The sequence below is a fragment of the Macaca fascicularis genome, chromosome 16, assembly GCF_037993035.2.
Source record: "Macaca fascicularis isolate 582-1 chromosome 16, T2T-MFA8v1.1".
Taxonomy (NCBI): domain Eukaryota; kingdom Metazoa; phylum Chordata; class Mammalia; order Primates; family Cercopithecidae; genus Macaca; species Macaca fascicularis.
Window position 1 is genome coordinate 66124184 of NC_088390.1, and position 21523 is coordinate 66145706.

The following is a 21523-nucleotide window of genomic DNA, read 5'->3' on the forward strand; positions in this document are numbered from 1 at the left end:
TCCATTGCTCTCATGGAATATTAACACAGCTGTCCTGTGCAAACAGTACTAAAGATGTTTTGCTGACCCTCTTTTGGGCTCTAGCTTTTCAAGGTCTTATTTTAGTCTATTATGCCTGTAAAGCATCAGTCAGGCATATAACTGTTGAACTGTTAACTGTGTGCTCAGCACAACTAGAGGTGCTGTTGGAAACAGCTGTATAAGATGTAGTCTGGCCGGGTGCAGTGACTCACGCCTGTAATCCCAGCGCTGTAGGAGGCTGAGGCAGATCACTTGAGGCCAGGAGTTCGAGACCAGCCTGGCCAACATGGTGAAACTCCGTCTCTGCTAAAAATACAAAAATTAGCCGGGCATGGTGGCACATGCCTGAAATCCCAGCTTCTCAGGAGGCTGAGGAAGAGAATCGCTTGAACCCAGGAGGCGGAGATTGCAGTGAGCCAAGATCACGCCACTGCACGCCAGCCTGGGCAACAGAGCAAGACTCTGTCTCAAAAATAAAAAAGATGTAGTCCTTGTTCTTAGGAAATTTTTAACGTCATTGGGAAGCCAAAAAAGCAATATAGTATTATATGTAAAAGTGTTTTAGGAGATTATAGTTTTAAAACAGGCAGACATCAGAGAACTAGAGTAGTCAGAACTTTCTGGATAAAACATGGCTCACTTTCCTCATTACTTCTAATGCTTACTCCTCTCAAACACCAAAACTGTGTTCTATAGCTTAGTGTGAGGAAACAATATTCTCTTGGCTTTGGAGGATTCTCAAGTCAGTTCTTATAGGGAACGAAGCCATAGGCTTTGAGGGGAAATGGCCCCAAGTCTTTAGAGATTGATGGCTCCTCCCTAGATGCTAGTTGGTTAGTTGATAACCAATTTGCCTCACATTTCTGGGCTTTGGTTTCCTCATCTATAAACAACAAGTTAAGCCAGATGGTTCTGAGATTCCAGTGTTGGAGGCTCAGCTTCCCCTCCCCTGTGATAGAGCTTTTTCTTCCCAGGCATGCAGTTTTGAGCGGATTGCATCATCCAGTTAGACTGAGAGGAGGCCCCACATATGGACCCTCGCTGCTCGTGTTGTCTGGAAGTTCCTCTTCTCTTGCCGTTCATCTGCCAGCTTGCCCTTACCTCCCACCCGCTTACATACCCAGCACTGCGTTCTATTTCTAGAAATAAGTACTGAAGTTCGTTTTCCATCTCCTCCCCAAGGTCTGAATTTATACAAGAGAGTCCTTAGGATGTCTTACATCTTTGAACTTGGAATATTTTGGCCTTCATTAAAAGATGACATTTCTTGATTGCTTTTCTGCTCTGTTCCTGGACCTTTTATTCTAATTCACCCTGTATTTGCTGGGTTGGTCATTGATGAATTGATCAACTTTAGAATATAAGTCTCATAATTTTTCTATGAACTGCCATCTCCCTTCTTGAGGAGGAGGCGCTTCTGTCACTGCACCAAAGCAAACTTGACTTAATTCTCTACTCTGTTTTGGAACCAAGTGAAACAAGTTGGACTTTGATTTGCTATATTCTAAGATTCTGGTTCTGGCCAATCTCAGTTTGAATTAAGGTGAGTGACAGCTTAGATCTCTGAGAGATTTCTGTTTCAGTGTGCTGAATCGTAGCATGCCCTAGGATTCCCATCCAGTGGGTGTGGACTTCAAATCTCTTTAAAAAGGATGCCAGCCAGACACGGTGGCTCATGCCTGTAATCCCAGCACTTTGGGAGGCCAAGGCAGGAGGATTGCTTGAGCCCAGGAGTTTGAGCCCAGCCTAAAATTAGCCAGGCATGGTGATGCACGCCTGTAGTCGCAATTACTCAGGATGCTGAAGCAGGAGGATTGCTTGAGCCCAGGAGTTGGAGGCAGGAGTTGGAGGCTGCAGTGAGCCATGATCGTGCCACTGCACTCCAGCCTGGGTGACAAAGCAAGACCTTGTCTCAAAAATGAACAAACAGGCAGGTGTAGTGGCTCATGCCTGTAATCCCAGCATGTTGGGAGGCTGAGGTGGGTGGATCACTTGAGGTCAGGAGTCCAAGACCAGACTGGCCAACATGGTGAAACCCTGTCTCTACTAAAAATACAAAAATTAGCTGGGCCTGATGGTGGGTGCCTGTAATTGCAGCTACTAAGGAGGCCGAGGTATGAGAATTGCTTGAACCTGGGAGGTGGAGGTTGCAGTGAGCCGAGATCACACCACTGCACTACAGCCTGGGCAACAGAGCGAGACTCAGTCTTTAAAAAAAATAAAAATGGCCGGGCGAGGTGGCTCACGCCTGTAATCCCTGCACTTTGGGAGGCCAAGGCTGGCAGATCATGAGGTCAGGAGTTCGAGACCAGCCTGGCCAACATGGTGAAACTTTTGTCTCTACTAAAAGTACAAAAAATTAGCCGGGCATTGTGGTGCGTGCCTGTAGTCCCAGCTACTCGGAAGGCTGAGGCAGGAGAATCACTGAACCCAGGAGGCGGAGGTTGCAGTTAGCTGAGAACACGCCACTGCACTCCAGTCTGGCAACAGAGCAAGACTCTGTCTCAAAAAAAAAAAAAAAAAAAAAAGGCCAGGCATGGCGCTCACAGCCTGTAATCTAATCTTAGCACTTTGGGAGGCCGAGGTGGGCAGATCACCTGAGGTCAGAAGTTCAAGACCAGCCTGACCAACACGGTGAAACTCCATCTCTGCTAAAAATACAAAAATTAGCCGGGCATGGTGTTGTGTGCCTGTAATCCCAGCTACCCAGAAGGCTGAGGCAGAAGAATCGTTGGAATCTGCGATGAGGAGGCCGCAGTGAGCCGAGATTGTGCTGTTGCACTCCAGCCTGGGTGACAAGGCGAGCCTCCATCTCAAAAACAAAAAAACATGAATCAACAAACAAACAAAAAACGATGCCAGATTCCTGGAGAAGGATTAGCCTGGCTTCTGTGGGGTCCTCTAGTTTTGTTTTCCCTTAGTCCAAATTGAGGCCATTCTTCTGTGAAATGGCATTGGCTTGCTAGGATGCTTTTTGAAGTCCTACTTTCAAGGCCTCTGAGCTTGGTTTCCTATGAATAATTAAAATTATTATAATTACCATGAAAGCTAACTGTAGCAGACTCCTTGCAAATCTGGTTTTGCTGAATTGGTTGTCCTCTGTTTGGGGGTGTTGACTGTAAGACTATGTGAACTCATAGTGTGTCCTCATGGATGGGGCTCAATACTTGGTAGCTCAGTGAAAATGACTGATTAAAGGAAAAAAAAATGCAGCTAGAAGCAGGGGCTCACGCCTGTAATCCCAGCACTTTGGGAGACTGAGACAGGTGAATCACCTGAGGTCAGGAGTTTGAGACCAGACTGACCAACATGGTGAAACCCCGTCTCTACTAAAAATACAAAAATTAGCTGGGCGTGGTGGCACATGCTTGTAATCCCAACTACTTGGTAGGCTGCGGCAGGAGAATCCCTTGAACCTGGGAGGCGGAAGCTGCAATGAGCTGAGATTGTGCCATTGCACTCCAGCCTGGGCAACAAGAGTGAAACTGTGTCTCAAAACAACAACAACAACAACAACAAGACTTCCCTTGTTAGCCATGTACTTGATATACAAGTTGAAACAGGATTGTTGCTCAGTGACTGGCTGCGTGTACAAATTCAAGCCAATATAAAGACAATGAAATTTGCTCTCTGATTTTATTTTCAGTCTTGGAGATTTCTAGACATTTGTATTGGCAATGCATAAAGCAGAACAAGAGTTCAGCCCAAGATCCGTACACAAAAAGTGGATTCATGAGGTGATAGCTACATGGAAGTATCTCCACACAATAGCAAGAACAAAGGCAGGAAGGTAGTTTTTACAGTGATTTTGCATATTTGTAAAGACTTTTAAAGTTGAAAGAAGTAATTTCTTCTATTTTCCCTGTGTGAAATTAATGTTTAGTAAGTATCCAGTTGGTTAATCTACAGCAGTTCTTCACCTTACCTTTTTGATTCTTTCTTTTCTAGAATTATAAAAAGTTACTCGTATGGTAATTCATATGCTGGGACCAGATAATTTGTTCCATAAGCTGATATGAATAAGAATTTATATTATAAATTGTATCCAACAGTGGTACACTGCTTTGTGTCCAACAGTGGTACACTGCTTTGTCTCCTAATGTCAGGCAGGGTTTTTTTGTTTGTTTGTTTGTTTGTTTGTTTTTTTGAGACGGAGTTTTGCTCTTGTTGCCCAGGCTGGAGTGCAGTGGTGCAGTCTTGGCTCACCACAACCTCTACCTCCCAGGTTCAAATGATTCTCCTGCCACAGCCTCCCGAGTAGCAGGGATTACAGGCATGCACCACCACGCCTGGCTAATTTTATATTTTTAGTAGAGATGGGATTTCTCCGTGTTGGTCAGGCTAGTCTCGAACTCCTGATCTTAGGTGATCTGCCTGCCTTGGCCTCCCAAAGTGCTGGGATTACAGGCGTGAGCCACCACACCTGGCCTATGAGCAAGTTTTTAAACCTTTTTTTTTTTTTTTTGAGATGGAGTTTCACTCTTTTGCCCAGGCTGGAGTGCAATGGCGTGATCTCAGCTCACTGCAACCTCCGCCTCCCGGGTTCAAGCGATTCTCTTGCCTCAGCCTCTCGAGTAGCTGGGATTACAGGCATGCGCCACCATGCCTGGCTAATTTTTGTGTTTTTAGTAGAGACAGGGTTTCTCCATGTTGGTCAGGCTGGTCTTGAACTCCCGACCTTGGGTGATCTACCCACCTCAGCCTCCCAAAGTGCTGGGATTACAGGCGTGAGCCACCGCGCCAGGCCAAGTTTTTAAATCTTATAATACTGCACATAATCCTGAGACTGATGTGAAAATATCTGGAGTAGGAAAACCACAGAGTTGTCCTAGGCTGCAGATGGTCCTGTGTGCGATAACAAAATTGAGTTATTAAGAAGAAGAAGTTATCTTTAGGCCATAAATGACTCTATGGTTTCTGTTCTTTGCCATGGCCTTGGGGGTTTTGCTGAGCATCTGGTTTTAAGGAAGTTACCTTATTTCCCCTTTGAATGTTCTCAGTCTTCCTTCTATGTTAATGCCTTCTGGGTCTCATTAAATATCATACCAAGTAGGTGCACTTGTATCTAGACTTCATTACCTTATGCTTGGACCAAAGGAACCTCCAGAGTTATCTGGATCTCTCCCTGTCACAGTCTTTCTGCATCAGGGACATTGAGAGGCCCAGCCAGATGGAAGCTGTGGGAGGCAAGGGTGGACAGCCTAAGTGGGAACTGAGGGTGATGGGCCTAGGGAAAAATTGGGCTTGACACCTTCCAAGTTAAGAAGCTGCCGTCAGTCTAGGATTTCAAGCATGAGAGAGACACATGGAAAGCCGTTTTCACAGAGGTGAGTCCCACAGCTATATAGAGTTCAGGTGATACAGAACGATTGTGAAAGCAGAGAGATCCAGAAAAGGCTGGAGGTAACTCCAGGGGTAAGGTCATGAAGTCTGGATGTGAGCCTTTCTCCCAGGAACAGGAAGAGATAGGAGAATCTGAAGACGTTCTATGATGGGAAATGGCAGCATGTGATTTCAGATCATTGTCTCCCTGTATATATGCATATATACAGTATCTCTCTGTGAGATGAGAGTAGTATTTATAATAACTCCCAGGCATTTTGAGACCCTGAAGTCTTTCTGAATTATAAATGGTATTTACCATAATGTTAATGGAAAAATGTATTTTACGTTGTTTTAATTCTTGGGGTTTTGGGGTGGTTTTTTTTTGTTTTTTTTTTTGTTTTTTTTTTTTTGAGACAGTGTCTGGCTCTATTGCCCAGGCTAGAGCATAGTTGTGTGATTTTGGCTCACTGCAGCCTCCTTCTCCCAGGCTTCAAGCCACCCTCTCAACTTAGCCTCCCAAGTAGTTGGGACTACAGGTGTGCACCACCACACCTGGCTAATTTTTGGATTTGTGGTAGAGACAGGGTTTCATCACCATGTTGCCCAGGCTGGTCTCAGACTCCTGAGCTCAAGTGATCTGCCTGCCTCGGCCTCCCAAAGTTTTGGGATTGTGGGCATAACCCACCATGCCAGACCTTTCAATTCTTTGAGAATTGGTTATCTAGAATATACAGTTAAAATTATCCCTGCATTTAGCTGATCCTACAGATTAGGATTCACTGTACTCAGGTTGGACTCCTAATTTTGACTTTTCTTTTTTTTTTCCTTTGCTTTTTCTTTTTCTTTTCTTTTTTTTTTTGAGACGGAGTCTCGCTCTGTCACTCAGGCTGGAGTGCAGTGGCCGGATCTCAGCTCACTGCAAGCTCCGCCTCCCAGGTTTACGCCATTCTCCTGCCTCAGCCTCCCGAGTAGCTGGGACTACAGGCGCCCACCACCTCTCCCGGCTAGTTTTTTGTACTTTTTTTTAGTAGAGATGGGGTTTCACCGTGTTAGCCAGGATGGTCTCGATCTCCTGACCTCGTGATCCGCCCATCTCGGCCTCCCAGAGTGCTGGTATTACAGGTATGAGCCACCGCGCCTGGCCTTTTTTTTTTTCTGAGATGGAGTCTTGCTCTGTCGCCCAGTGCTGGAGTGCAATGGCACGACATTGGCTCACTGCAACTGCTGCCTCCCGGGCTCAAGCAATTCTCCTGCCTCAGCCTCCCAAGTAGCTGGGATTACAGGCACGTGCCACCACACCTGGCTAATTTTGTATTTTTAGTCGAGACGGGGTTTCACCATGTTGGTCAGACTGGTCTTGAACTCCTGACCTCATGACCTGCCCACTGTGGCTTCCCAAAGTGCTGGGATTACAGGCATAAACCACCACGCCCAGCCAGTTTTGACTTTTCAATGTAGCTAAGAGGCTGAGCATGGTGGCTCACACATGTAATCCCAGCACTTTGGGAGTTCAAGGCAGGAGGATCACTCAAACCTAGAGTTTGAGACCAGCCTGGGTAACATAGGGAGACCCTATTTTTTTTTTTTTCTTTTTTTTTTTTTTTTTGAGACGGAGTCTTGCTCTGTCGCCCGGGCTGGAGTGCAGTGGCTGGATCTCAGCTCACTGCAAGCTCCAACTCCCAGGTTTATGCCATTCTCCTGCCTCAGCCTCCCGTGTAGCTGGGACTACAGGCGCCCGCCACCACGTCCGGCTAGTTTTTTGTATTTTTTTAGTAGAGACACGGTTTCACTGTATTAGCCAGGATGGTGTCGATCTCCTGACCTCGTGATCCACCCGTCTCGGCCTCCCAAAGTGCTGGGATTACAGGCTTGAGCCACTGCGCCCGGCCGGGAGACCCTATTTTTTAAATTAAAAACAAAATTAATGAGGCTAAGAAACTATTTGCTTCATTGATTGGGTGTGTCATGTAGGGAAAAGCAGCATAAGGAAGTCCCCTTGATCACATGCACACATGTACACTTGCATACACACATACATGTTTCTTGTGATCTCTCTATGGCAGGAGTAACTGGGTGCTATTGTTGTTTTAGTTTCCCAAGATTCTTAATGCTGTGTTTTGCCAGTGGTGATCCCTCAGTCTGAGCTTGCCAACAGTTGTCCTCAATTCTGCAGACCTGATTTAGGCATTTCTTTTTTTTCCCTTTTTTTTTTTTTTTTTGAGATGGTGTTCCACTCTTGTTTCCCAGGCTGCAGTGCAGTGGCGCGATCTCGGCTCACAGCAACCTCCGCCTCCCGGGTTCAAGCGATTCTCCTGCCTTAGCCTCCCGAGTAGCTGGGATTACAGGCATGCACCACCACGCCCAGCTTATTTTGTATTTTTAATAGAGACAAACTTTCTCCATGTTGGTCAGGCTGGTCTTGAACTCCAGGCCTCAGGTGATCCGCCTGCCTCGGCCTCCCAAAGTGCTGGGATTACAAATGTGAGCCACCTCGCCCAGCCTTTTCCTTTTTTTTTTGAGACAGAGTCTCTCTGTCTGTTGCCCAGGCTGGAGTGCAGTGGCATGATCTCGGCCCACTGCAAGCTCCACCTCCTGTGTTCACACGATTCTCCTGCCTCAGCCTCCCGAGTAGCTGGGACTACAGGCGCCCACCACCACGCCCGGCTACTTTTTTATATTTTAAGTAGAAACAGGGTTTCACCGTCTTAGCCAGGATGGTCTTGATCTCCTGACCTCGTGATCCGCCCGCCTTGGCCTCCCAAAGTGCTGGGATTATAGGCGTGGGCCACTGCACCCAGCCACCTTTTCCTTTTTTTTGAGACAGGGTCTGTCTCTGTCATCCAGGCTGGGGTGCAGTGACGTGATCTCAACTCACTGCAGCCTCCACCTCCCGGGTTCAAGCGGTTCTCCTGCCTCAGCCTCCTGAGTAGCTGGGAGTACAGGCATGTGCCACCAGGCCCCAGCTAGTTTTTGTATTTCTAGTAGAAACAGGGTTTTGCCATGTTGGCCAGTCTGGCCTCAAACTCCTGACCTCAAGTGATCCACCTGCCTCAGCCTCCCAAAGTGTTGGAATTACAGGTTTAAGCTACTGCACCTGGCCAATTTAGGCATTTCTCATGATTGACCAGTTTGGACACAAATTGCGGCAATGTTAATGTGCCTTTTTCCTCATCCCTCACTCCCTTTTCGTACTGTCTTGTGCTCCAGATCCAACTGGGGAAAATCATGAAACCTAATACATTTGGGAGGTGGAGGAAGGAAGGGCAACGCATTCCAGAAAGCCCACCACTGCCTTTTGGCTGTCATCCTTTTACATTCAGAGTTCAAGGAAGTATTGTGGTATGAATGCCTTGTTAACAATTATCATTTGTGGCCGGGCGCGGTGGCTCAAGCCTGTAATCCCAGCACTTTGGGAGGCCAAGGCGGGTGGATCACGAGGTCAGGAGATCGAGACCATCCTGGCTAACACGGTGAAACCCCGTCTCTACTACAAAATACAAAAACCTAGCCGGGCGTGGTGGCGGGTGCCTGTAGTCCCAGCTACTCGGAGGCTGAGGCAGGAGAATGGCGTGAACCTGGGAGGCAGAGTTTGCAGTGAGCCGAGATCGCGCCACTGCACTCCAGCCTGGGTGACACAGCGAGACTCCGTCTAAAAAAAAAAAAAAAAATTATCATTTGCGTTTGGTGCCATTACCCTGGCAATCTAAAGAAAATAAGCAACATAAAAGCAAGAACGGAAAAGGCCCTTTCACACAAATAGGACATCCCTTGCCCAGCACTCCCTCCCTGAAAGCCGAGGGGGCGCGAGTCAGGAGGAGTGCTGGTGTCCTCCAAATGCCCTTTCTGGACCTGGGTTCTTCAGCCTGCTTCTGAAGCCAAAGGCTTGATTAAGGAAGGTCTGAGTCCACAGAAAGCTCTTTGTCATGGGTAGCACAAAACAGATTTTTTTTTTTAAATCCTGCATCAGTATTTACTTTTTGTTACAGTGGTTTGAGTCCAGCCAATGACACTGGAGCCAAAAAGAAGAAAAAGAAACAAAAAAAGAAGAAAGAAAAAGGCAGTGAGACAGATTCAACCCAGGATCAGCCTGTAAAGGTAACAAGGAGGCTCTGTTTTTTGTGACTGAGTCACTTTTTCACATGAGAGAGTTTTGAGGTGAATGTATGGGAACAACTTCGATTGACATTCTCCACTGGTATTACTTCAAGATGGAAGAGTTGGATCCCACTGCTGTCCTCTGCTGCCCTAGACCTAGGTGATGAAACTGCTCTCAGTACCCTAAAAGACACGGCAAGTCAGACACTGACTCCCAATCATGGTGCCTATCAGAATGGACAGGTGCATACTGCATGTGCTGCTGTGCCAGTGCCCCGGGGAGCTACGTGTGACAGCTCCTGGTGCCTAGAGCAGTGGTTCTCTGTCTTAAGTCCCCACCGCTCTGACAATGAAAGGCCCCCCTTTCTTTTTGAGACAGGGTCTTACTCTGTTGCCCAAGCTAGAGTGCAGAGCATGATTATAGCTCACTACAGCCTCCACTCCTGGGCTCAAGTGATCCTCCCACCTCAGCCTCCCAAGTAGCTGGAACTGCAGGTGCATGCCACCACACCTGTCCAATTTTTTTTTTTTTAATTTTTTGTAGAGATGGAGTCTCACTGTGTTACCCAAGCTGAGTCTTGAACTCCTGGGCTCAAGCAGTCCTCCTGCCTCAGCCTCCCAGAGTGCTGGGATTACAGGCATGAGCTGCTGCGCTCAGCCACAGACCTCTTCTTAACACCTTCATATATTTGCAAACATTCTCTTAATGCCATAGTCCTTATAATGAAAACCATGAGTCCCACAGAGTCTTTCTGAGTTCTACTCCATGAGAACCACTGGCCTAAGGCTTACAACCCGAGAGTGATGCACTGGCATGAAACCCAGAGATATGGGAAAGGATCGTTTTGTTTCTTAAATAAAACATCATTACAAAATAAAACAATTTCAGGTAAGTCTTGTCTTCCTCAAAGTAGCTGACAGGGGCAAGGGGACAACTCAAACATATTCATAATTCACCTTTTAAAACTGTCTCTGAGACCAGGCACGGTGGCTCATGCCTATAATCCCAGCACTTTGGGAGGCCGAGGCGGGTGGATCACCTGAGGTCAGGAGTTCAAGACCAGCCTGGCCAACATGGTGAAACCCCATCTCTACTAAAAATACAAAAAATTAGCTGGGCGTGGTGGCAGGCGCCTGTAATACCAGCTACTTGGGGGCTGAGGCAGGAGAATCGCTTGAAAACCCAGGAGGCGGAGGTTGCAGTGAGCTGAGATCATGCCACTGCACTCCAGCCTGGGCAACACAGTGGGACTCTGCCTCAGAAAATAAAAATTAAGTGGCCAGTCACGGTGGCTCACACCTGTAATCCCAGCATGTTGGGAGGCCAGGGCGGGTGGATCACGAGGTCAGGAGTTTGAGACCAGCCCGGCCAACGTGGTGAAACCCCACCTCTACTAAAGATACAAAAAAAAAATTAGCCAGGCGTGGTGGCGCGTGCCTGTAATCCCAGCTACTCAAGAGGCTGAGGCAGGAGAATCGCTTGAACCCAGGAGGTAGAGGTTGCAGTGAGCCGAGATTGCACCATTGCACTTCAGCCTGGGCAATAGGGCGAGATTCCATCTCAAATAAATAAATAAATAAATAAATAAATAAATAAAATTTTTAACAACAACAACAAAAAAGAACTGCCTCTGAAACAGTTTATAAGCCTCGCAAAAGTCCATTCTCATTCCGGTATACCCACGTTTTGCTTTCTGCCTCAAATGTTATGCTTCAACTTGAATCTACTACTTTATTGAGATATGACTTCAAGTAATTTTTTGCTATTTCAAATATAAAACCCACTATGAAAAAAATACCATTATTATTTAATATCATGTTGCACTTCATTTAAATTAGCTCCAAACCAACCATCACCATCCCTACAAGGTAGGTGGGGGTCTTCCCTTTTTTTTTTTTTTTTTTTTTTTTGAGATGGAGTCTTTCTCTGTCGCCCAGGCTGGAGTGCAGTGGCGCAATCTCGGCTCACTGCGAGCTCCACCTCCCGGGTTCATGCCATTCTCCTGCCTCAGCCTCCCGAGTAGCTGGGACTACAGGCGCCCGCCAACATCCCCGGCTAATATTTTGTGTTTTTAGTAGAGATGGGGTTTCACCGTGTTAGCCAGGATGGTCTCGATCTCCTGACCTCTTGATCTGCCCGCCTTGGCCTCCCAAAGTACTGGGATTACAGGCGTGAGCCACCGTGCCCAGCCTGGGTCTTCCCTTTTTATTTATTTAGTTTATTTTTGAGACTCTGTCGTTCAGGTTGGAGTGCAGCAGTACGAACATGGCTGACCACAGCCTCATCCTCCTGGGCTCAAGCAGTCTTCCCACCTCAGCCTCCCAAGTAGCCAGGACTACAGGTACACACCACAACACCCGGCTCATTTTTTGATTGATTGTAGACACAGGGTCTCCCCACGTTGCCCAGGTTGATCTCTAACTCAGGCTCAAGCTGCCATGGGTCCTAAGTTGGTGAGATTACAGGAGTGAGCCACTATACATGGCCGATAATTTATTTAATAAACAGCAAGGGGAAGAAAATTAAAATGCCACCTCCCAGGACTAAGCAATATGAACATACTAGTTTATATTGTTGCTTTCCTTTATAACCTAAGTGAAAAATAGAAAAGTAAATAAAAGTATTAGAAGAAAATGTATGTATTTTTATTAACCTAAGTCTGACATAGGACCCAGAAGCCATAAAACAGAAATTGACAAATATAAAACTTTGTAGAAGTCAAAAGATAAACAACAATCTGGGAAAATATTTGCAACATACGTATTAGTTTAAAATGATTGAATAGGCAGTTCAAAAAGAAAAAAATGTTTAATCAGTGAATAAGATGGTTAAAGTCATAATGGAAGAAATGACCATTAAAGCAATAGTTTTTTCTCTTAGATTGGTATAGATTAAGGCTTGGTAAACTTTTTTTTTTTTTTAATCGGGACAACGGTCTCACTATATTGCCCAGACTGGCCTTGAACTCCCGGGCTTAAGCAGTCCTCCTGCCTCAGCCTCCCAAAGTCCTGGGGTTACAGGTGTGAGCCACCACGCTCAACTGAGGCTTGGTAAATGTAACGGTGAGGGTCTAGAGCTACTCTCTTACACTGTTCATTGGATTATTGATAGTCTCTTTTTAGAGAGCAAATTGATGATAAATAATTTCAAAAGTACGTACCTTTTGACCCAGCAAGCCTCTTTCTTAACTTCATCCTACAGAAATATATATCCCAGTGGGTAAAAATAGATGTATAAGAAAATTTATGCCGGGTGTGGTGGCCTATAATCCCAGCATTTTGGGAGGCTGAGGTGGGCAGATTGCTTGAGCCCAGGAGTTCGAGGCCAGCCTGGGCAACATATTGAGACCCCCATCTCAACAAAAAAACAAAGAAAAAAATTATCTGGGCCTGGTGGCCCATGCCTATAGGCCCAGCTACTCAAGAAGCTGAAGTGGGAGGATCCCTTCAGCCCATGAGGTTGAGGCCACAGTGAGCCATAATTGTGCCACTGCACTCCAGCCTGGGCGACAGAGTGAGACCCTGTCTCGAAAAGAAATTCACTGCAACATTGTTGTATTACTGAAGAACAAAATCACTAAAATGCCTATGAGCAGGGGGCTGGCTAAATATACTGTGGTCCATACATACAGTGGATACAGCAGATTTAGTTGGTAGAATGGGTAGGTCCATGTGTTTTCACCTGGAAAAGTCTCTAAGACATAGCTTTAAAGAGCAGTTTGTACGATAATATTATATGATCCACTTTTAGTTTTTGAAAAGTGTGTGTGTGCATTTGGAACTTGCATGCAAAAAAGTCTGGAATTATATTTGCCTCTTCTCACCTTCCCAAGTGAAGACTGTTGATGACAAGCATTATATTTGGGGGATGGGATTGTTGGGTGTTTACTTTCTGTGTGTCTTACACATTTCTGCATTATTTGAAATTTATATTGAGCATGTATTACTTTTGCCATCAAACAACATAAGACTAGTAAGGAGAGAAACCCTGCAGGCAGCACCCACCCATCATACAGCTCATTGTCAACCACTTTTTCTTCGGTTGTAATGACCTCTGGGATTAGGACAGAGGAACCAAACCCCTTCTTTGAGTTGTACCTCATAACTCTTTTTTTTTTTTTTGAGATAGAGTCTTGCTCTGTCACCCAGGCTGGAGTGCAGTGGTGCAATCTTGACTCACTGCAACATCTGCCTCCCAGGTTCAAGCAATTCTGTCTCAGCCTCCTGAGTAGCTGGGATTACAGGGACATGCCGCCATGCCTGGCTAATTTTTTGTATTTTAGTAGAGACAGGGTTTCACCGTGTTGCCAAGGCTGGTCTTGAACTACTGAACTCAGGCAGTCCACCTCCCTCAGCCTCCCAAAGTGCTAGGATTATATACCACCGCGCCCAGCACTCTTTTTTTTTTTTTTTTTTTTTTTTTTTGAGACAGAGTCTAGCTTTGTCACCCAGGCTGGAGTGCAATGGCACTATCTCGGCTCACTGCATCCTCCACCTACCAGTTTGAAGTAATTCTTCTGCCTCAGCCTCCCCAAATCGCTGGGATTACAGGTGCCTGCCACCATACCTGGCTAATTTTTGTATTTTTAGTAGAGACAGGGTTTCACCATGTTGGTCGGGTGGGTCTTGAACTCCTAACCTCAAGTGATCCACCTGCCTTGGCCTCCGAAAGTGCTAGGATTACAGGCATGAGCCACTGCACCCAGCCCCCCTTAACTCTTGAACTCATAATTAATCAAAAGTCATACTAATATAATGCGCCTTTTCTCTCCTCAACTTTGTCTTGTCCAGATGAACTCTTTGCCAGCAGAGAGGATCCAGGAAATACAGAAGGCCATTGAGCTGTTCTCAGTGGGTCAGGGACCTGCCAAAACCATGGAGGAGGCTAGCAAGCGAAGCTACCAGTTCTGGGATACGCAGCCCGTCCCCAAGCTGGGTATGTATATGCTCGCTTTCTTTGCCAGGTCGGGGTGATGGATTTGCCTCAGCTGTGCCTTCATGAGGGTTTCATGCTGAATTATTGTAGGGAGGGCAGTAGAGTCCTGGAATTCCTTGGTAGTTTTTCAGAGGGTGGTCTTTAAAAATGCAGCATAAAGACTATCATTCAAAGACCTTAACATTTTATAGCAGCACACATTGAGAACAAATAATGATTCTTGCCAACAGCAGTGGCTCACACCTATAATCTCAGCACTTTGGGAGACTGAGGTGGGAGAATTGTTTGAGCCCAAAAGTTCGAGACTAGCCTGGGCAACATAGTGAGAACCTTGTTTCCACAAAAAGTGAAAAAAAAAAAAAAAATGCACCTGTAGTCCCAGCTACTCAGGAGGCTGAGGTGGGAAGATCGCTTGAACCTGGGAGGTCAAGGCAGCAGTGAGCTGAGATCACACCACCGCACTCCAGCCTACATGACAGGAGTGAGACCCCCAACTCAAAAAATGAACAAACCAAAAACCCCCCCAAAAAACAGAACTGTTGGCACATGAAGAGTGGAAATGTCTGCCCAGAGGTCTTTTTTCCATTTAGGTTTATAGAGAGTTTGTCTTGTTTGTCTGGGCACATGTTTATTCCTGGAATGGGCAAAGTCCCCAGCCTCTTCCCCTTTGTCTCCTAGCCAATGCATGCTTACTAAATGCAAAGTGGTTTGCGATGTTGCTTAGCAGTGATGGTTCAACACCGGGAATGTCATATATAGGTTTCATCAACACCCCTTAAAAAGCTATAATGAACTGCTAAAGGGGTGGAATAAGCAGATTGTCTAAAAGGATTCTAGAAGGGACTGGATCCTGTTAGACGTGCCTGCCAAGACTGAGCCAAGCCAACCTTGATGGCTAACTTCAGGACTCAGCTGACAAAGTTTCTGAAGTGGTTGTATCATGATTCTGGACCCATTGGTGGCCTAGTTCCTGTTTTCTTTGTGACTGGGAAAGTAAGTATGTTGAAAAAAAAACATGTTCCAACACCAAATGTAAATGACTTTCAGCTCGTCCACATTACTACTTCTCTCCAGAAACACAATGAGACTTGACTAGTGTGTTCAGTGCAGAGGAGGAGGTTAGGGCAGGGCCAGGCAGGGTAGGGCCAAAGACTGGTGAGGGGAAGAAGGCAGCTGTGCCCAAGGAGATTTGTCTGCTGCGGAGGTTGGGAGCAGCTACTCCATGAGGCCTGCAGGCCTGCAGGATAGGCATTGCCTAATTGCTAGTAGAAATGCAGTTTGTCAGGCCCGACCCCAAAGCTGCAGAATCAGAACTGCCAGAGGATTTCTGTCCACTTTGAAAGTTTGAGAAGCTCTGCTCTAGAGCGGATGCAGTTCTCAAGCTTCTTCACAACAGAAGCAAGCTGAGTAGGTGCATCCTCACAGGTGAAGGAGAGCAGAGCACTGCCCGGGTGGACAAGAGGGGTGCCGATTCCCCCATCACCTTGTGTGTTTGGCTGCCCTAATCGGCCAGGTCCCAGGCCCACTGGCTAAGCCCTCCAGCAAGGCTTTGGGCCATAGGGTGGGGTCCCAGTGACCAGGTTCTCGCTGAGGAGCAGGAACGATGTAGAGAGCCACACATCTTATCTCCAAATGAAATCCCTGATGAGGTATTATGTGGTGGCTGCCATATATCTTGGCTGTGTTTTCAGATGGCATTTTGGAGTTTTGGTTTGATTTTATTTTTCCTGAGGAATCTGCAAATGAGTAACCTTGCTACATTCTTCACAGATAGTGTCTCCTGGTAAAGAGGCAGATTGAGGCCAGGCGCAGTGGCTCATGCCTGTAATCCCAGCACTTTGGGAGGCCGAGGCGGGCGGATCACCTGAGGTCAGGAGTTTGAGACCAGCCTGGCCAACATGGTAAAACCTTGTCTCTACTAAAAATACAAAAACTAGCTGGGCGTGGTGGCACGGGCCTGCGGTCCCAGCTACTCGAGAGTCTGAGGCTGGAGAATTGCTTGAACCTGGGGAGACGGAGGTTGCAGTGAGCTGAGATCGCACCACTACACTCCAGCCTGGGCAGCAGAGCAAGACTGCATCTCAAAAATAAATTAAAAAAAGAAAGAAAAAAAAGAGGCAGATTGGGATTAATTTGCTTCTGTTCCTCTTCAGCCCAGCAATACTTTGTTTTCCTCTCACCTGTAAATGTAGAAAGTGCTTCAGTTTAGTTCTCAGAAAGCTCAAGAGAAAACCACACAGTTGCTCATACGGGCCCTGACACTTTGAGGAAGGAGGAACAAGGTCTGGGTTTATTTCTTCTGGTTTTGCCTCCTGTGCAGTGTATGGTGTGGGACTCTGTGGAAGAGTGGTTGCCCTGAGCATCTGACTAGTCTGTCTTTGAGGTCCAGGGTCAGTCAAGCCCCAGTTAGGTTCCTTTGTTTGTGTCAGCCTGTAGAAAGTGCCACCTTGGCAGGCGTGTTAGCCTGCATGGCTGAGGCATCACCCTAGTTCTGAGTTTTCCCAGGGGTGGTGTTATCTACAGCTTCTTGCCCTAATTTTTTTTCACTTAAATGGAGGACTAATGATTATAAATCTCATGCATTGTGTTTTTACAGCACTCCCTACCTTCTTGGGAGAGTTTTAATTAGATGGTATTCCACTAAAGAGACCTACGAGTCTCTTTGTATCTCTTATTTATTTATTTATTTATTTATTTTTGAGACAGAGTCTCACTCACTCTGTCACCCAGGCCGGAGTGCAGTGGCGCGATCTCGGCTCACTGCAACCTCTGCCTTCCGGGTTCAAGCTATTCTCTGCCTCAGCTTCCCAAGTAGCTGGGATTATAGGCGCCCGCCACCACGCCTGGCTAATTTTTGTATTTTTAGTAGATGTGTTTCACCATCTTGGCCAGGCTGGTCTTGAACTCCTGACCTCGTGATCCACCTGCCTCAGCCTCCCAAAGTGCTAGGATTACAGGCGTGAGCCACTGCACCCGGCCCTCTTTTATTTTCTTGAGACAGGATCTCGTTCTGCTGCCCAGGCTGGAGTGCAGTGGCATGATATGGCTTTCTACAGCCTTGATCTCCTGGGCTCAAGCAGTCCTCCTACCTTAGCCTCCTGAGCAGCTGGGACTACAGCTGCCTGCCACCATGCCTGGATAATTTTTAAATTTTTTGTGGAGATAGGGTTTCACTCTGTTACCCAGGCTGGTCTCAAACTCTTAGGCTCAAGCTGTCCTCCTGTCTCAGCCTCCCAAAGTGCTGGGATTACAGGCGTAAGCTACTGCACCTGGCTGAGACCTGCAATTCTTTAGAAGCTTAAAATTATCCTAGGTTTTTTATTTTAAGCTTGGAAAGGCCTTCTTAGGCCAGGTGTCATGGCTCAATGCCTGTAATCCCAGCACTTTGGGAGGCCAAAGCAGGAGGATTGCTTGAGCCCAGCAGCTAAAGTCCAGCCTGGACAACAGGGTAAGACCTCGTCTCTACAGAAAAATTTTAGAATTAGCCAGACAGACCGGGCGCGGTGGCTCAAGCCTGTAATCCCAGCACTTTGGGAGGCCGAGACGAGCGGATCACGAGGTCAGGAGATCGAGACCATCCTGGCTAACACGGTGAAACTAAAAAAAATACAAAAAACTAGCCGGGCGAGGTGGCGGGCACCTGTAGTCCCAGCTACTTGGGAGGCTAAGGCAGGAGAATGGCGCAAACCCGGGAGGCGGAGCTTGCAGAAGCTGAGATCTGGCCACTGCACTCCAGCCTGGGCGACAGAGCGAGATTCCGTCTCAAAAGAAAAAAAAGAAAATTAGCCAGACATGGTAGCACATGCCTGTGGTCCCAGTTTCTCAGGAGGCTGAGGTGGGAGGATCGCTTGAGTCCTGGAGGTCGAGGCTGGAGTGAACCATGATTGTGCCACTGCCCTCCAGCCTGGGTGACAGAGCGAGTCCCTGTCTCAAAGATTAAAAAATAAATAAAAATGAAAGGCCTGGCCGGGCGCGGTGGCTCAAGCCTGTAATCCCAGCACTTTGGGAGGCCGAGACGGGTGGATCACCAGGTCAGGAGATCGAGACCATCCTGGCTAACACGGTGAAACCCCGTCTCTACTAAAAAATACAAAAAACTAGCCGGGCGAGGTGGCGGGCACCTGTAGTCCCAGCTACTTGGGAGGCTGAGGCAGGAGAATGGCGTGAACCCGGGAGGCGGAGCTTGCAGTGAGCCGAGATCCGGCCACTGCACTCCAGCCCGGGCGACAGAGCGAGACTCCGTCTCAAAAAAAAAAAAAAAATGAAAGGCCTTAGCAGAACTGTTTTAGTCTGTATAACAACTGTAAGAGCCCTCAGATGAACTTTTGATCTCCCCCTTCAGATCATGTCATTCTTCTTTTTAAAGTCACCCCTTTCCCACTCATGTCAATGGATATAGTATCCTTTTCTGTCTTTGGTCAGTGTAATGCAGTGTGGCCACTCTGTTTTAAACAGTAACTGTCACAGGGGAGGATGTGCACTCACCTGGTTTCCATGGGTCCCAGAGGGAAGCTTCCCCTCTCTTTTCCCTCTCCCTGGTTTTTATTTGGTTTAATGTTTTCATTAAAGCATCTCAGACATTCTCATTTATCTGAAGTCCTTCACAATTGCACCGCATTGCTTAGTTTGGGGTCTTTGATGTTTGATGTCACAGAAGGAATTTTGGGGGAAGAGTGTGCAGAAAGAAACCCATTGAAAGCTCAGGGTTTTCTTTAAACTTCCAGATTCTTTTAAAGCAAGTTCGAAGTGTCATCCTTAGTCATTTATTTGTTCATGTCGGCCTTGAGAGAATTGGCTGCATTCTTGCTGTGCTCTGCAGAGCAGCCTTCCACCCCTGCTCAGCAGGAGGTACTCAAAGGCTGTTGTAAGGGAGAGGGCAGGCTGCTCCCCACAGAGCAGGACAAGCAGAGGCCATGATGCTGGCACCAGACCAAGGACAGCACAGGAGCCTTGGGCTGCTTCTTGGCATCAAGGGCACTCCACAGTGGGAGTCTAGTAAAAGTGGCTGCTCCCTTCTCAGTGTTTCCTGTAGCTCTACTTTTTCACACCCACCCTGCCCCACATAGTCCACCTGCAGCCTGACTGACTCCTAATTATCCTCGAGGCCTTGCCTTTACATATTTCCTCTGAGAGGTCTTTCCTGACACACACAGACACAGGTCTTGCCATGCCGGGTGGGACGTGCCTCCTCGCTCGTCTCTTTGGTGTTCATGATGGTGAGGACCTGTGTCTGTTGCATTCGCCAGCCCCTGCCACAGAACTGGCACATTCTAGGATTCAGTGAACACTTGGTGAAGGAGTGAGGGAATGGAAGCGCCTATTGCGTGCAGGACCTAGTAGCCAGCCTAAATGAGAAAATTTAGCCTCGAGGTTATTTTAGTACAGTAGGGAAGACCATCAGTATTTTTGGCCATGGAAATAATTAAGGGGGGAGAAAAGGTTCTAAAGTATATAGGAAAAGTATAAATTCAATACAAGTTGGGAAATCAGCACCTAGATAAGACTAGAGGGTCTGGCCCTCAGCTTTGTAGGCTCAAAAATGTTTTTTTAATATACATAGCTGTCAGTTGGAAGCAGATTGACTTAAATTCACAAGAGCTACTTTATGAATAATCAAATGGTGGGTTTTGGCTGGGTGTGGTGGCTCATGCTATAATCCCAGCATTTTGGGAGGCCAAGGCAGGAGGATCACTTGAGTCTAGGAGTTCGAGACCAGCCTGGGCAACAGTAAGACCTCATCCCCCCTCTATGAAAAGTAAAATTAGCCAGGCGTGGTGGCGCATGCTGTAGTCCCAACCCCTCGAGAGGCTGAGATGGGTGGATCGTTTGGGCCTAGGAGGTTGAGGCTATAAGTGAACCAGGGTTACGCCACTGCATTCCAGCCTGGGCAACAGCAAGACCCCGTCTCACCTGGTCATGAGCTTCCTGACTGGGGAAGAAAAATATGACCTCTCTCCCAAGCAAACCTGTTGGGAAGCCTGATTACCAATAGAGCAGGCTGCTTCCCTGCTGTGTGTCCCTGCCCTTTCCAGATCCTGACCCTCAGCACGTGGATAATGACTCATTTATTTACTTTTCCCCAGAAATTGGTATGTCTTGTGAGGACAGGGACTTGGTCCTTTTTCCTGCTGTACACTAGGGACTGCATGGTCACTGAGTCACTGGTGCATGGTTGGTGCTCAGTAATGTGTCTGATGAAGAGGGTGAGATGATCAGTGCTGGTGGTGGTGTCGTGCACTGTGGCCTCATGCAGCTCTTTCCACCACCCTTGCCCCACAGATTCATTCTGGGAAGGTCTAGAGCTGCCTGTTACTTGTTAGAATGAAATGTTTGGACTTTGGGTGGCCGAGGCTGGTGGATCACTTGAGGCCAGGGGTTTGAAACCAGCCTGGCCAACATGGTGAAACCCCATCTCTACTAAAAAAAAAACCTCCAAAATTAGCCAGCACGGTAGTGGGCACCTGCAATTCCAGCCACTCGGGAGGCTGAGGCAGGAATCTCTTGAACCAAGGAGGTAAAGGTTGCAGTGAGCCAAGATCGCACTGCTGCACTCCAACCTGGGCGACAGAATGAGACTCCGTCTCAAAAAAAAAAAAAAAAAAAATTGGATCAGGAGTCTGTAAGTCAGTAAAAGCATGAATTGAGTGCCTAGTATATACTGAGGCCTTTGCTAAGAACACTGTTACTGAGTTGGTCCCTTTTGAAGACTCGTTTTCCAAAATGCACTAAACATTGCGTTCTTCCCAGTGTAAACATGAGTGAGCCCAGTGTGGAACCGAAATCATCCCAAGGATGACAATTCAGTGTGAATCTCTCAGCATTTATGAGTCTGATTGAGCTCTGATAGGAATGAGGGCTGTGTCTTTGGAGCACTCCCGCAGAGGAGGGGCCTATGCTGCTCAGGGAGGGGATGTTGTGTCACGGTGACTTCCCGGCAACACTGTGTAGACTTGGTGATTCAGCCCAAAGGCACTTGCAGGACTCTAAACACTGAGGGCCTGAGTTGGCAGGAGCAGTTAACTGGCTCACACTGCTGAAAGCCAAGGCTGGCAGGGCCACGATTGAGCCTGGCGCCTAGAAGCCATCATCTGGTTCAGAAATGGGCCCAGTACATTGTTGTTGCTGTTGACACAAAAGCAGCCTTGT

General features: G+C 47.2%; 1 protein-coding gene across 3 annotated transcripts in view; it reads left to right on the forward strand.

Annotated features, from left to right (window-relative positions):
• NMT1 (N-myristoyltransferase 1) overlaps nucleotides 1-21523 on the forward strand; it is a 48461-nt gene that overhangs the window by 11638 nt on the left and 15300 nt on the right. For 2 of the 3 annotated variants that reach the window (XM_015438622.4, XM_045374650.3), the window contains exons 2-3: nucleotides 9333-9441; nucleotides 14233-14377. In XM_015438622.4, the coding sequence (XP_015294108.1) occupies nucleotides 9333-9441; nucleotides 14233-14377 (254 nt within the window). Of the gene's footprint in view, nucleotides 1-3667; nucleotides 3812-9332; nucleotides 9442-14232; nucleotides 14378-21523 lie in introns of all 3 variants that reach the window. The other variant, XM_074019896.1, reaches the window with a different exon arrangement.